Source organism: Astatotilapia calliptera, chromosome 16 (assembly GCF_964374335.1).
Source record: "Astatotilapia calliptera chromosome 16, fAstCal68.1, whole genome shotgun sequence".
Classification (NCBI taxonomy): Eukaryota; Metazoa; Chordata; class Actinopteri; order Cichliformes; family Cichlidae; genus Astatotilapia; species Astatotilapia calliptera.
The window spans coordinates 31,106,592-31,122,815 of record NC_137437.1 but is presented as its reverse complement, the minus strand read 5'-3'; the positions used below and the strand labels follow the sequence as shown (position 1 = coordinate 31,122,815).

General features: G+C 39.2%; 1 protein-coding gene across 2 annotated transcripts in view; it reads right to left on the bottom strand.

The window, feature by feature from the left end:
- Positions 1 to 4,330: 4,330 nt before the first annotated feature.
- glsb (glutaminase b) overlaps positions 4,331 to 16,224 on the bottom strand; it is a 41,335-nt gene continuing 29,441 nt past the window's right edge. For both annotated transcript variants that reach the window (XM_026145982.2, XM_026145984.2), the window contains 4 exons: positions 7,811 to 7,872; positions 6,581 to 6,657; positions 6,230 to 6,293; positions 4,331 to 5,367 (listed from right to left, as the gene is read on the bottom strand). In XM_026145982.2, coding sequence (XP_026001767.1) covers positions 5,220 to 5,367; positions 6,230 to 6,293; positions 6,581 to 6,657; positions 7,811 to 7,872 — 351 coding nt within the window. In that variant the 3' untranslated portion in view covers positions 4,331 to 5,219. The remainder of the gene's footprint in view (positions 5,368 to 6,229; positions 6,294 to 6,580; positions 6,658 to 7,810; positions 7,873 to 16,224) is intronic.

Genomic DNA, 16,224 nt, shown 5'->3' with positions numbered 1-16,224 from the left:
CCAAACCTTTCAAGCACGGCATATAGGAAGTTCCAATCTACACTGTCGAAAGCCTTCTCTGCATCCAGGCTTACTAGGGCCGCACTGCCCTTTTTTGTTTGTATCGAGTTAACTATTTGGAGGGTCCTTCTTATACTATCTTGAGTTCTACGTCCTGAGATAAAGCCAGTTTGGTCTTCATTAATTAAGTCTGTCATAATTGCTCCATATCGCTTAGCGATTATAGATGTGTATATTTTGTAGTCCACATTAAGAACCGATATGGGTCTGTAGTTGTTACAATATTCGGTGTCTTTTCCCTCTTTAGGGATTACTGAGATAATCGCCTCTCTCCATGAGGGAGGTGTTACACCCTCCGCAAGGGTATGATTGAATGATGATTGAAGCATTGGTATCAACTCCTCCTTAAAGTTCTTGTACCACTCTGAGGGGAACCCATCGGCCCCCGGTGATTTATTAGCTTTCAGACTGGAAATTGCTCTAGATATTTCTTCATGACTGATGGGGGCAGTCAGTTTGCTGTTTTGCTGCGTACCAATACGTGGTAAGTCTAGGAAGTTAAGAAAAGCAGTTTTCTCATCTTTATTTGAGGAACATGGTTGTTTATACAAGTTTTCGTAATATTTCTTAAATGTTTCTTCTATTGCTTCCTGGGTATACTGCAAGTTATTTGTAGATAGGTCTCTAATCTTGTGAATCGTATTAACAGCTTGCTGCTGTCTAAGACGCCGTGCTATCAGTCTAGCTTCCTTTGGGCCATTCTCATAATAATCCTGTTTCAAAAATCTAAGTTTTTTTTCCACTTCTTCAGTCAATATATTGTCAATTTCCTTTTTTAGTGTTTTAATTCTGCCTTGGAGCTGAACATTCCGAGTTGTTCGGTATAATATTTCTGTGTTTTTCAATTCCTCCACCTGGCTTAGGTACAGGGCCTTCCTCATTTGGTGTTGTTTTGAAGTTATAGCAATAAGCTTCCCTCTGAGCACAGCTTTGAATGCATCCCAAAACACCGTTGGGCTAATTTCTTCAGTGGAGTTTTCCTCTATGTATTGCTTTATATCTTTCTTGATTTGGTCTTTCGTTTCTTTATTATTCAGACAGCTCAGATTTAACCTCCAACAGGTATTTCTACGCCTACTATTTAGATTTAGCTTTAAATGAATGGCACAGTGATCAGCAATATCTGCCACTCCAATTGTGCATTCAGTTACTCTGTGTAGATCCCATCTGTTCATTAAGACATAGTCAATTCTTGAGTAAGTGCTGTGAGTCTTTGAGTAGTGTGTATACTCCTTATCCAGTGGGTGGTGTTCCCTCCATACATCTACCATTCCATGCTCCTTCATAAATGTATTAACCATTCTCGCCAGGCTGTTTTTGCTTCTATTTGTGCTTGTTGTATCAATTCTATGGTCGAATACCACATTAAAGTCTCCTGCACACAGCACAATCCCTTCAGATTCTGACATGACTGTAGTAAGTAGAGTCTTCACATTTTGTTGGTTGCTCTCAGGGGGAATATAGATTGATTAGTGTCACCGCCTCCCCTTCTAGTTTACCTCTTACAATAATGTATCTCCCCTCACTGTCCCGAATTTCTTTAGAACATTCAAAATTAACTGAATTTTTAATAAGTATTGCTACCCCCCTTTTATGACTTTTCTTGCAAGTACTATAGTAAGAATTTCTGTACCCAAATTTCTTCAATTTATCATGCTCTTCCTGCGACAAATGTGTTTCCTGAAGATATATTACATTGGCATTAAGCTTTCTCATTTTGAGTATCACTTTGCTTCTTTTAATTGGGTTATTCATCCCATTGACATTCATTGACACCAGCGTTATATTCCTCATCTTTTCACTGTTAAGTTTTGCTTTATTTTTGGCTTATCACTATCATAGCATCCCACACTAACTCTAAGAACTTGGAACAAGATAACAAGAAACTTAAGAGAAACTGAAAATACGTATTTCTTACCCACAGCGTCCCTGTGGTTCGTGGGGTATATCCCTTTCAGATTAGGGGCCCCCGTGAGATCCAACATAGGTTCCTTAAGAAAAAAGAAAAAAAAGAAAAGAAAACCTACCACTTTCCGGTCTACCTTGCCTTGAAAAGTAACAGAGTAATGAACCTTTAGTTTCAGAGTTCTACTGTTCAGTCATTTCCACCGGATTCAAATGTTTGTATCCTCACTTATAAGTTCTCGGTGTTAGATCGCTGCCATCCCAATGCATTTTGCAGTCGCTCCTCCAGCATCGTGCTTTCCCCGCTCCGCTGCGGCACCTCCACCTGTATTCCTCTCCTCCTTAGCTCCTCCGCCGCCGCCCGGCCACTGTCATATGTCCTGGCGCCGCTCTCCCAGTGGATCCTGATTCTGGTCAGAGGCGTCTGGAAGCGAACTCCTCTCTCTTTTAAGGCTTTCTTAATTCCAGCGTATTCCTTCCTCTTTTGAACCACGTCGGCAGCGTAGTCATGATCAAAGAAAAGCTGCTTATCCTGATGTACAACCTTTTTCTTCCACGCTGCCTTCAGCACCATCTCCTTGGTTGAGAACTGAAGAAAATTAACCACCACCGATCGCGGAGGTTTTTCTGGTCCGGGTTTTGGCACCAGAGCTCTGTGCGCCCGCTGAATATTTAGAGCAGAATCCGGCGGGAGCGAAAGCTCAGCTCTCAACAAGTCCTCCACACACTGCAGCACAGAGTTTCCTTCAGAGCCCTCTTTTAGGCCGAAAATGCGAATGTTGTTCCGTCGGCTACGGCCTTCCAAGTCAGCCAGTTTCGTCTGAATATTCCGTTGTTGCTGAAGCGACTGGATTAGAGCGTCTTTTGCGGCCAAATTCCACCTTTCCATCTCTTCCAGTCTTTCCTCAGCTTCTTCGAGTCTGGTCTCATGGCTAGCTAGCTCGTTCGCAGTTTCTGCCAGCTTTGTATTAATGTCTTTCTTGAAGCTGTCGAATTCGTCCTTCATTTCTTGTGTGATGTCTTTCTTAAACGTGGCAAACTCGGTTTTAAACTCTGCTTTAAGTGAGTGAATTTCCTTAATGATGTCCTGGAAGTCTGCGTGAGGGTGGCTAGCTACATCTCCTTCCATCTGCTCGCCTTGCACGCTGTTCTCGGACATGTCTGCGTTGCCCCCTCTTACCAGCTCCACTTGTTTCACAAAATCCTTAATGTTTCCTTGTCTTTTTGACCTTCTTCCACCTTCCATGGCATTTATTACACGGTTTAGCGGTGGAAATATTCGAATTCTGGTTCTCTTTCGAGTTTTGACCGGGAGCTGCAGGTTTATGCTGCCATCTTCCTTACGTCCCCCTAGTGGTCCCCGGTATATTTAGTTTTAATAAAATAAGTGACTGGATGGCTGTGCACCCCGACTGTTGCTCTGTGGCTGCTCTGGGATCACGGTCCTCCTCTGACACTGAATTGAATAAGTGGTTAAGTCAACTGATGGGTGGATGAATTCCAGGGCCGAGAAAACCCGCATGGCCTCTTGGTCTTGTTTTGAAAACAAAATTTGCATCAGATGTTTGTCTAGTCCTGACTGGCAAACTGAAGACACTGACAACTTGTCAGTCACAAGTCATTAAATAATACACACTCTTTTAAGTTATTAACTAAGTTTCTAAACTACAGATTAAGATTATAAACTCACCAGAATCCTGTTTACAGAGGTCACAAGTCAAGAATCAAATTCAACAAAATGAATAAATCATATCAAAAATTATTCGAAAATACTTAATGCTCAGTGTATTTCAAGTAATTTTAAAGCACTCCAATATTTGGTTAATGTTTATGTTGATGGATGTATCCTGGTTCCTCACAGTTTTGCTGGAGATTAAGGTGATGACATCCAGTGTAAATATGTGGTTAGACACCCTGTTTCTGATATTTTTTTTTAGGGTTGAGTACAGTAATCTTAGTGTTTCAGGATTCAGAGGTCATCTAAAAAAATGTTTTTAGTTTATTGAATTTGTGTTATCTAATGTCATAGATAAAGGTATCATCTGCATAGTAACGAAAACGTATGCAGTGTCATGTAAAAAGCATTGTTCCCAGTACAGAAGCCTGTGTTACTCTGTCACTACCTCCTCTGTGTAAAGAAGACTCCCAGTATACATGCACAATTTGGAACTGGACGTTCGGGTATCACTGCTCTGTCCGAACACTTTGATAGCTGAATCAATGAAAATTCAGAATTTGGCATCTCACTCAAAGACACTTCAGATTCAGACTGGAGGAGCCAGGAATCAAACTACAAACCTATAGATTAGTCGACAACCCACTCCACGTCCTAAACCACACCGTGTGAAACACAATCATATAGAGGTTTCTATTCCAGCTTTTTTATTTGGCATTTTTCCATGAAATACATGAACTCCAACTGACACCATGAAAACACTCACATGGACATTAAATTTAAGTATGTAGTTTTGATTATAATTATCGTACGTGTTGTTCATGTTTATATATTTGCAAATTAAATTTCACAGGTTAAAAACAATGACTATATTCCACATGTGGAAAGAAAACATCTGAAAATAATGTCTGAGAATTACCGCACAAAACCAGATCAGGTTGTCACTGTAAACATTGCCCTAAAATGTATGCCAATCAACATTATATTGATATTATAGTCCGCCCAAATTAAATACGCAAATGTAACCATGCTGACAAAATAAACTACAAAATGCAACAAATCACACGATCTTCTGTCCGTCTCACACGCTCTGAAATGAATTTCCATCTTTAGAAAGTCTGAAATAAATACAAACTGTTTCTATTGCAAGTTTTTCCACTGAAAAATACATTCTGGAGTACAATCTCTGAGAACCTGCTGGTGACCTCGCAAATGAGCACAGAGGCAGGAATGTAAATCAAGCACACCCGTAACTACACATCGCATAATTTACACCATAATTTCCACACAGTTTACAACACATGTACAGTGAGAGTAAAACGAACAAAATACTAAACTAGTACAAGGTACATCCTAGAAATGTGGTTTACAGTACTGTGAGATTACAGGAGTAATACCGTAAACACTTTAGATATGAGTTTAAGCCGCTCACGCTCACATTTCGATAGACGTGAACAAGCAACCATTTACGGCCAAAAATCAAATCACAGCAGAGCAGCTAAATAATTCAACAGAAGCCTGAGCGTTGGGCTACAAAGTTTTTCCTCCTCCGGTCCTCCGTAGCAACCTGCAGCAGGTCTCACAGAAGGCTGTCCAGGCTCTTCTCAGGGCTAGTCTTGTGCTCGTCATCGGAGGGCGGGCTGTATTTCTCGTGGTACTGCTGCAGCATGGTGACCACGTCGTGGTGGCCGAAATGCACCGCCTCATCCATCGGCGTGTTCCCCCATCTGTGCAAAAACAAATTAAAAGGTTAAAGAATACACTTTATGTTTGATAAAAAAAGAGAGATGTAACCCTGCAGGTGGGTATGGAGGACCGAAAACACCCAGAATTAAAAGAAACTATTAAAGGAAATTAATAACCAAGATTAATATTCATCCATCCATCCATTTTCTTCTGCTTATCCATTTCAGGGACACAGGGGGGCTGGAGCCTCTCCCAGCTGTCACAGGACAAAAGATTAGGACTAAAATTAATAGTAGATAAATTAATAATAAATAACAAATATGTGTAGGCATTTATTAGATATTGCATGAGTTCACCTTCACAACAATTTCTCAATTTATTTATTTTAGAAGGAGTTTGCCTAGCCTAGCAAAAAAGACACGCACACAAAAAAAACTACAATATGTTGCAAAATAGGGGAAAAAATGTACAAATACTATTTGGCTTCAATTTAATAATTTATTTATAGAATTCTAGCCTCTATATTTTAAACCTTTCTGATTCAGATTTACAATTTATTATTTAATGAAGCAACACATTTCTTTGTGGCCAACCCAGTGGCACACTGCCTCATTTACATAATGGGAGAGAAATTATTACACAAATAACTACACATAAACTGATGGTAAACTGGTGAATAAATAATTTAGCATACAAAAATAGATTATTATTATTTAAAATGTTTCATTTATTTATATTATTTATGATTTTGGCATGTTTGGTTCTCCACAGCTATCAGAATCTGAGCTTGGAGGATGAATTTTATTTATTTTTTAACCACACTGAGACTTTTCTCAAAGGCTGGAAATTCTGCTTCAAAGCTCATTATTATAATCAGTATAAATACAGGTAGTAAAGACTCACCTGTCTCTGGGTACTGGATTCACCTTGCAAGCCTCCAGCAGAAAGCGAACCACCTCTATGTGTCCTAATGGAAGCAGGGCAGATGTTACAAATTACTTTTACCTTGTTATACTGTGAAAAGGGTGCATACTTGATTTTAATTGGCTCTCCTGATGCATAACTCCTCTTAAAGACTGTATTTTTCTGCAGCGTCTGTATCTTATGTCTACTTCTTACCTTGAAACTTTGCTGTTTCCATATATGTAATTTATATACATCATGGAAACAGCTCCAGACCACAGGATCAGACTTTAAAGAGTATTTGAGGGCGAGCTGTGTCTACTTACTGACTGACCTCAGGCTGAATGTTACCTTCAGCTGCTGCAACGTGCAGGGCCGTCCTCGAGTCATAGTCCCTCTGCTCCATGTCCATGGATGACAGCGCGAACCTGCACACACAAAGGACCAGTAAACAACTCTGTATGCCCCTCTAACTGCTGCACAGTTCAGTCTCAGGCTGGAGGTTAAAGAACATCCTGGTGTTACAGCCTGAAACATCTTTTCCTAGGAAATTACCTTCAGAAAGCAGCAATAATACATTTTATATGGAGAGCTGATCTAGGATACACGATTTCCTTCTGTTTTATGACTTCCTGTCCAGTTTTGGAGCAGTTTTTTGTTTTCTGTTTCTTCCAGAAGTTTCAAATAACCAAGCAGGGCTAGAGCAACAAACCGCAGTTCCTCTAGTGGCCACCAGAGGCTCCAGCACTGAGTCAGCCCCCACAGACTCCAATGTTAAAAGGTGCAACTTCACAGCAGAAATAAACATGTTTACAGCCTGATACAAAAAACCTTCATATCAAGTTTACAGGAGGGGAAATATTTTAATAGCTTATAATGTTTTTTAAGGCTTAAATTGAGGGGCGTGGTCACTCTGACATTCATCATTTTTAGATCCTTTGAGTCCTCAAAGCAAACAAACGCTGAAGCATCACAGAGGTTTACAGAAGGTTTTACAGCTACATTAAAATGATAAGTGAGGCTTAATCTCCATGGTGAAATCTTAGTCGCCCTCACAGTGCTTCTTTCCCCATTTACACACCTCTAACCAGCATAAAATTACTCAACAGGTAAAAGTGAATTCATTGTTGAAATCAGGTTAAATTTACTTCTTTGTAACAGCCTGAAAACACGACTTTCCAAACAAAAGTCTAACAACCAGACCGAGCCCATAAAACGACATCCATGTTTGTTTGCAGACTCTTGTAGATTAAAAAAATGATGAAAAATATTTTAAGTCCTTAACTCAAAATTGATCGTTAACAGGTGAAGAAGGCTGCAAACATGGATGCAGAGCCACACTTTAAACTATTTTTGAAAATAGTGCAAACGTTTCATGAGACTTTCATGAGGTCAGATGTAAAAACTCCACAGGGACACCTGTAAGTTCATTTTTCTGCCACTTGAGGTCACCAAGGTGCTTCCTCGTGCAGCCAGAGGAGTCTTTCTTTCATGTAGATGTTATTAAAAAGCTCCACTGGGGGGGCGAGACGTGACTAAATCTGAACTGCTCTCTTATTAAAAGCTGTGTGAGCTGCTCACCTCCTCAGGGCTGATACGTCCCCAGTGTAGGCGGAAAACAGCAGGTTGATGACAGACTTGACCTGTGGACGGAAACGGGACGTTTTCAGGGTCACACCATTAAACCAAAACACACAGGCAGCTGCATAAGAGCTGAAAGACTCACGAAGGAATTACTCCACACACATCTAATCTAACGCCACACATCTCAAGCAGCACTGAAAGGAAGTCAATCACACATTTATTTTTTATGATTATTTTGGAAGAAATTAGTCATTTAATCACCACAATGCTATAATTCAACAGCACTAACTATTTCAATCACAGATCCACGGTTTGGTCATAACTTACCACCAAACAGGAATGAATCATTTCCTATGAGCAAAACTTCAAAGTAAAACATGTGAAGAAAATAAGAATACAAACATGGAGAGGGCTCTACAGAAAAAAATCAAATCAAATCATTAACATTCAGTTTTTAGTATTTCACATTGTCAGAGCTGCAGTCTGTGAATTAATGTTGTTAATCCTTTATCAGAAGGGTTGCTGGGAGAGTTTCTCCTGAACAGGATTATTTATGTGAGGAGAGAGCTGAAGAAACGTAAAGTTTTGGTCCAAATAAAAGATTTACACAATCGAAAAAAAGAGACAGGGACTCAGAAAACCTGCAGATATTCATCAAAACAGCCTAAAATGGACATTTTTAAGAGTTTGACCATCTCTGTATTTTGTTATTCTGATCTTTTCGCTCCACAGTATCATGTTTTGTTTTCAGATAATCTTCTATTTTAAGATGTACTCATTTGTACCAGAGTCGTTGCAGTGTTCATAGTTTTCTTTTAGACTTTTAGTCTTTCTTTCACTTTAGCTTCAGTTTATTCCAGAGTGGATTTTCTTGTTTTTAATTAGTGTTTTTCTGTTTTACTGCAGGCAGCACTTCACTCATTCATTCACTTGTGAGGACTGGTTTAAAAAAATGTTTATGCTAATGGTTACAACCATCTTTTCAATACAATTTGTGTTTGAGATTCAAAAAATAATCAGTCTCGCACAAAGCCTGTAACTGTCCAGTGTCATAATGTTTCTCTACAGGGTAAACTAGTTTCACATCTAGTTTTATTTCTTTAGTTTTAGTTAAGTAAATTAACCTTGGTTTGTACAAATTGGCCTTTGAGTGAAATCTTCTGATTTTGTTGTCCTAACCTCGTCCTCGTTTGGTAGTCCAATGAAAATATGCAAATTGTATCAGAGAGGCTAAAATAAACATGAGCACATACAATTTTCTGATTTGTGGCAAAAATGTGCACGAGTAAATATTTTTATTGGTACTTTTGAACTCGACATCATTGAATTAGGTAATATTAACTAACATTAGGCTTGGAATGTGACAGGAGCATTTACCTCTCAGAGTAGCTTTGTATGATTCACAGTCCATAATAATCCTTCTTTATTTTATCTTGGGCCTTTTTTTTTTTAACCCAAAGTTCTTTCGTGCAAAACAACATAAATGAAATTAAAACTAAATCAGCTGGATGAACACATTTTTATCTTATGTTTAAAAAAGCAAACAAAGCTTCAACATTAACTTAAAGTGAGGCAATTAACCAAGATGGCTACTAAGGTGCAAGTATGTAAAGGAAGAATATTCTTTAAAGGGCATGCGCAAAGGAGCTGGCAAGGGGCGCAGTGATCGAAGGAGATGGAAAGATACCAATAAGTTGGAGGGGGCGGTTACTTAGGCAACCAGAACCTGGAAGTCTGCAAGTTACCAAAGTGATGCGTGACAGGTTGCGTGGTTGACAGGTCGCCACAAAACGAGCGCTTAAGATTTACCCTATACTCCTGACACCTAGTTTAAAAAAGTGATTAAGCTGATGGTGATGCCCATCTTTTGTATACAGTCTGTGTTTGAGATGGTGAGAATAATCAGGGGACAGGGTCTCACATACATGACCTTTAATCAAAAATCAAAGCCACGTGCGAAAGTCGTTAACTCTCTAATGTCTCTCTAAAAGGTAAACGAGGCACCTAAAAACCCAGACCAGGTGCACAAAAAACACCTGCCGACGAGGCGTAAATATATTTGCATGTCTTCTTGTACGTTAGAATGCAGCAAAACTGGAGTACTGATGAATGCAGTAACAGATGGCTGCTTGTCACCTTCAGGAAGCTTAATTCAACATCAACACATCCTCCAAACATTCACCTCTCCAAAGGTACAGTATAGCCTCATTCTGTGATCTGTTTGTTTTGCTGGTGGCAGGGAGCCAAAAGTCACACGCCTATGTGGTGTGACATGACAAAAATGAGGAATGGTGGTCCTTCAAAAACACCTGAGAACTATTTTTCTCCTTGCTGTCATGTGACACGTCACTGCGCACTCACATGGACGATCTTCTCAAAGGTCAGCGTTTAGCTTCTCTGTGCTCTGAAGGAGCTGCTGGCTGTGACTTCTTTCCACATCAATCGATGGGTGTGACTGTGTGTGCTGTAGTTAGTACGGAGCCCCGCAAGTTTAGCTTAGCTTACCATAAAAACTGGACTGGTGTGTGTGACGATTATAAAAAGGAAACTAAAGCTTATTTCACTCATTTATTTATTCACTTATTTATTATATTTGATAAAACAATTATATACTTAAAACCCCTAACCTGACAAATATTTGGAAATAACAAAAAAAAAACTTTTTGTCTTTTTTGTATAATCTATTTAAAATAGCTACAAATTTCTGATCATGTCACCAAACTAAGATAAGCTTGAGGAGACAAGCTTCCCAAGTACAGGACTCATGAGGTGTTTTTTGTTATTTTTGCACAAAAAAATTGTTCTTTCGTGCAAAACAACACAAATTAAAGTAAAACTAAATCACCTGGATGAACAAGTTTTTATCTTATGTTTACAAAAGCAAACAAAGCTTCAACCTTAACTTAAAGTGGGGCCATTAACCAAGATGGCTACTGAGGTGCAAGTACGTAAAGGCAGAATATTCAGAATAATCAAAAGACAGAGTCTCACACACGTGACATTCGAAAAACAAATCGAATTAAAAAAATAAAAGCATTAACTCTCTAATGTCTCTCTAAAAGGTAAACCAGGCACCTTAAAACCCATGTGAACAAAAACACCTGCAGACGAGCCGTAAATGCATTTGCGTGTCTGTCAGAATGCAGTAAAACTGGAGTACTGATGGTTGACTGTTGGAATGAGGTGCCTGTGCTGACGTGCTGTTTGGTCGACAAAATATTTCCACTTCGGTTTCAGAAGTCTTTTGGTTTGTTTAGATGCAGCTTTATGAACCTAAGCTGTGCTGCAACGTTCTCATTAGGGAGACGACGCTCCTGGCAGCTCTTCCAAATAATCCATGCTTGTTAGATCTTTTTTGGGCCAGCCTGAACCAGCTGTCTTGAATGTTTACTAATTATGAATAATTTGTCACGCTGTATTACAATGGATTTAAAAACATTTGGTCTTACAATCCTTTCCAGATTGCTGGTCAGCAACAGGTACTTCTCTGATCACTGCCATCTTTCCTCTGAGGCATTATGTTAACACACCTGAACGCTCCACTCACACCTGATGAGCAGTTAATGAAGTGCTTTAACTAGCAGCACCTGGCTGATAATTTCAGTGGAAGCAGTGAGGTTATATTTACATAACTAGAATAATGTGGTGAATTCTTAGGTTATGTCCTGATTCATAAACCTTAGAAAGAGGGATGACTTCATGAATCTTCAAGTTAAGGGTGTTTTCTGTTAAAGAACCGCTGCGAGCTCAGATGGGGAGACGGTTTAAAACAGATGCTTTATTTCATTTCATACAAGAAACAACAAGGCAGCAAAAATAATATCGACACCATTTTTACTGTCACGTCTGCACGTCCAGAACAAAGAGGCAGCTCATGGAGACTTCAAAAACAGAAACATATAAAAGTATGACAGCTGTGAGCTGGGAACTGTTTGGTTTCACATTTTCAGGTCAGGAAGCAGCTCATTTTATCTTCTGCTTGTCTTTATATAAAAATCTAACCTCACAGTTCCAAGGTCACCAAACTTTGATGGTAGTGAACACTTTTAAATCTTTTATTAATTTACAAAGGGATAACACACATGTTCAAGACACAAATTAACAAAAGAGAGACAGTGAAAAGGATTCAAACAAGGATGAAAATTGACAAAAAAAAAAAAAAATCATGCAGACAACAGAAAACAAACTCATACATGACATGAAGGTCTGTGCAAAGACGAGTCCTTTTGTTAAATTTGCACCATTAGAATTTAATCATCTTTGATTTTCTAACACTCGGGTTTGGATCGAGCCGTTCTTCATTTTATCTACTTTCATGGTGCAAACCGAACAAAGCTTTACACAGACTCATAATACAGATCTGATGATTTCCACTGACGCTGCATTCAAAAGCCCCGCTGTCACGATTCTGATCGGAATAATCAGGGTTTTTTTTGTTTGTTTTTTTGAAGAATAACACCAGTGTTGGGTAAGTTACTTTAAAAAAGTAATTAATTACTAATTACTTAATCAATATTGTATTTAAAATACTTATCTAATTACTGTGTCTGAAAAGTAACTTAATTACTCAATAAGTAATTTAACTAAATACTTCTTAGTCTTCTTTTAAAGACGGAGACTACAGTACGCAGCGGTAGCATCTCTTCCACAATGTAGCCTGCAGTTATTTTTTTAAGCTGACCTTCAGACGCTTTCTGTGCTGCTGAAGTAAAATCAGGTTTTGCCTGCTTAGCAGGAGTTGCCGCGGTGTTATCCATGGATGATGAACAAGAATCACTCAGAAGTGTTCGTCTGTGCTCTCCTGTCAGGCGCTTCAGTAGATTACTCGTGCTATTAACAGCAGCCGATAGTTTTTACATATTACTGTAATATTCTTGTCTGCTTGTTTCAGAAAAGTGAAGAGACGGGAATATGTCCATTTCATAAAACAGCCACTCGCTTCAGCCGAGTCCGACATCTTCCGCTTTAGAATACGACTATGCAGCAAACTGGTGCGAAATGACGCGCAGCTGCACTACAGCGATGTTAAAGCGGCAGAGTTTATTTTTACCCTTTAGAAGATAAATTATTGAAATTAAATAATGATATTCAGCGAGTTTAATTATTTTACAATGTAACGCAAGTACATTGTAAGTAACTGTAATTAAAATACCTAAAAATGAACAGTAATCAGTTACTCTACTTTTTCAGTGGAAAAGTAATTCAATTACAGTAACGTGTTACTTAGTAACGCGTTACACCCAACACTGAATAACACATAAACACAAGGTTTATGTGTTATTCTTCCAAAACAAAGAAGGACAGATGCGATTGATAATTAGTCCTGATTGGCTGGATCGGTTTAGTCTCCCCCCAATGCAGGTCCCTTTAGTTTTTATCTCTGGCTCTCAAATTCAGATTTTTGTGCCAATGAACTGAGCATCAAAGATGTAAAAGTCAATATTTTAAAGAAGAGGAGAGCGACTCGTTTCGCTCACGGCCAAAAGAAGGAAATGCCGAGCTAAGACCGAGCGAATCAGGAAAATAAACTATTCCTGTTAAACCGACGAGCTGCGCAGCGTTTAATCAAGTCCTAAAACAATTAATTACGTTAGTCTTAAAAGTGTAGTTTTTTTAGTGAACTGATTAATGAAACGTCCATAAAAACAAAAAAAAGGAACTGTTGTTATGGTAAAGGCCTCGCTCACATGTGAGGGAAGTAAAACAAGCGAGTGGTTGGTTGCTCGTAAAAGTCACGCACTCTGGAAAAACTCTGCACATATGGTTGATTTAAATGGGAATAAAATGAGCTTTGTACGTTAAACCGGGTTCAAGCTACACAGTATTTTTATCTCCGTATGCTCAGCACCCAGGATCTGTGTAGCCTAAACCGGCATACGCATCGCCTCCTCATTAGATCGGTTTTCCAGTGACTCAAGAGTTTGTACATTTAATAGTTTTACTAAAAAAATAAAAATAAAGTGCAGCTACATCATAATTTTCTCTAATTGTTTGGCAATTATATATTTTTTAAAAATCTCTTTATAATAATTTGCATTTTAAACGCAATGTCAATTTTTCATAACTAACAATTCAGCTAAAATCAGCAAAATCAGTCGAACAGCGAACTTCACAACCAACAACACATGCGGGGGAGTTCATTTAAGCGTTCATACATTTGATCACTACACGAGAAAATAACTTTTTTATGTGATAATAATCTTCAGATTATAATAATCCAGCAACACTGATGATGACTGAGGCTTTTGAATACGTTTCACCTGTAACACCCACATGACCAGCAGAAGTTTAACAAAAAAGGAAAAAAAACAAAAACATGCCATGACAGTAGTAACATGGTGGTAACGGCTCCAGCAGCATCACTCTGAGCTCAAACCTACAAACACATGTTCAGTTTCAACAGTGATTAATAAACACACACCTCCTCCTGCTTCACGGTGCAGAGAAACTAAGGCATCCGCTGGCGCGACATTTATGTGCAAGTACTTATATTTACAGAGGAGCTCGTGAGATAAACCCGGAACGTCTGAAGTAAAAATTCAAACACACTCTTTGGTCTGCAGCTGAAGATCACTCGTGTGCAGATGCACAGCTGATAGCTACACACGCCTGCTGCTACGAACATCCAGAAATAAGAAATGTTGCCTAAACTGATGAGACTAAGACTCTGAAAACTTCCCAAACAACACTGAACGTTGTTCCTCGAGCTGGAACATCGACACACACCGGTTAACACCTCTTTTCTACAGATTTATGAATTTTTTTATTTTAAACAAAGTTTTCAGTGACATATATAGAGAAGAGCAGCTCCTCAGCAGACTAAAGCTTCTAAAACTGAAAGGGCCAGACTCACTAACCATCCTGCAGTCAGGATTTACTGAAGAGACCCACCAAAACCTGCACTCAGCTGTTTTTGCTGATTAACGAATCTGGTTTTAATTAACATGATTTCTTCAAGTTTGTGGCAGGTGGCTTACTGCTGTTTAAGCCACACAAACACAAAAATCATGTTTCATCCTGCACCTGACGGGTTGCTGGGAGCATTAATGTACTTGGACAGCCAGGCGGAGAGGTTATCAGAAAGGTGGATGTTAGTTCAGAACTAAAACTTCAGCAGGAACCTTTCGAGCTGAGCTCAGCGTATTTCTGGTCAACAGTAATTGTACTAATACTAGTAATTCTGGTACTTTGATGTAATAGAGTAAAACACAACACGGGAAGTCAGAGGGAGGGAATAGTTGCTCGCTACATGATTCATGTAAAAGCCATGGATGTGTTACGGGCACAGGTGAGCTGATGGGGCTGCAGTGTTTCAGGATTTTAGCCACATTTCTGCACAAGTGCCGGTCCCTCATGAAACTGTAGTGCACAGAAACTTATTTTGTGTCTATTAATGAGAATCTGGCAAGAGTGTAGTGAGATAGAGTCTTACAATCTGATCTGCAGGTGGAGTTCTGCAGAAACTGCTGTGCACAGACGGCTTTTAGTCGGATTGTTTCCTTTGACTTTCATAAATTCCTGCAGTCTCACACAGTAAAAGCATCATGGCACAACAGCGGTAACTCAATGCAAACATAAATAATGGCATGTGACGGCACATCCAACATGTGATCCGTTCTCCTTCAGCTGTTTCTCACTGACCTGCTGCTTATGGAAACAACTCCACGTGTGAAGCTAGCCATGCTGTATTTTTTTGGTTAACAGCTCACTCGCACACCCAGCAGGCTCGTGTTTGACTCGATAATCGCTTTGGTCATCACTGAAATGAACTGTGGCTGAGAAAAAGGGTTTTATTTGATGACTTTATCCTGTAACTGGACTAGAGCAGATAAAAGCCTCAGATTAAGTTCATCCACGGTTAGTACGTCTGATTTTTTTCTGGAAGTGCCAGCTCCATCTGCTCGCAGAACTTCCGACGCAATTTCAGGTGAGGGACATGAATCGTCACCTTTGTAGTAAATAAATGCTGCATTCACATTTAGCAGATTTATTTCTACATGGAGACATCGTGTTTGCATACTTTTGTGAGCTGTGCAAGGGAGTTAATGGTTGTATGAAGCCACGAGAGACTTTAACTGAACCTACACGACTGACTTTACTCGCCTTTCCTTCCTCAGAATTCAGAAGCATGTCAGGAAGCTGCAGGCAAACAAGTCAAACCTAAGAAACAGCCCAATGCTTTTGTCACCTGACTGCGAGAAAACTGCCCTCTGTTAGTATCAACCACATCATCAAACACAAACAAACTCAACTCGAGCTGAAAGTCCTCACGACTTCTGTCTGTTTCATAGTCGAGTTAATGTCAAAGAAATGGAAGCAGGCACAAATCAAGTATTATTTTAACAGAAAACACAAAGATCTGCAAAATAACGCAACACTTGTGAATGACATTTGTTAATGTTCTTCATCTA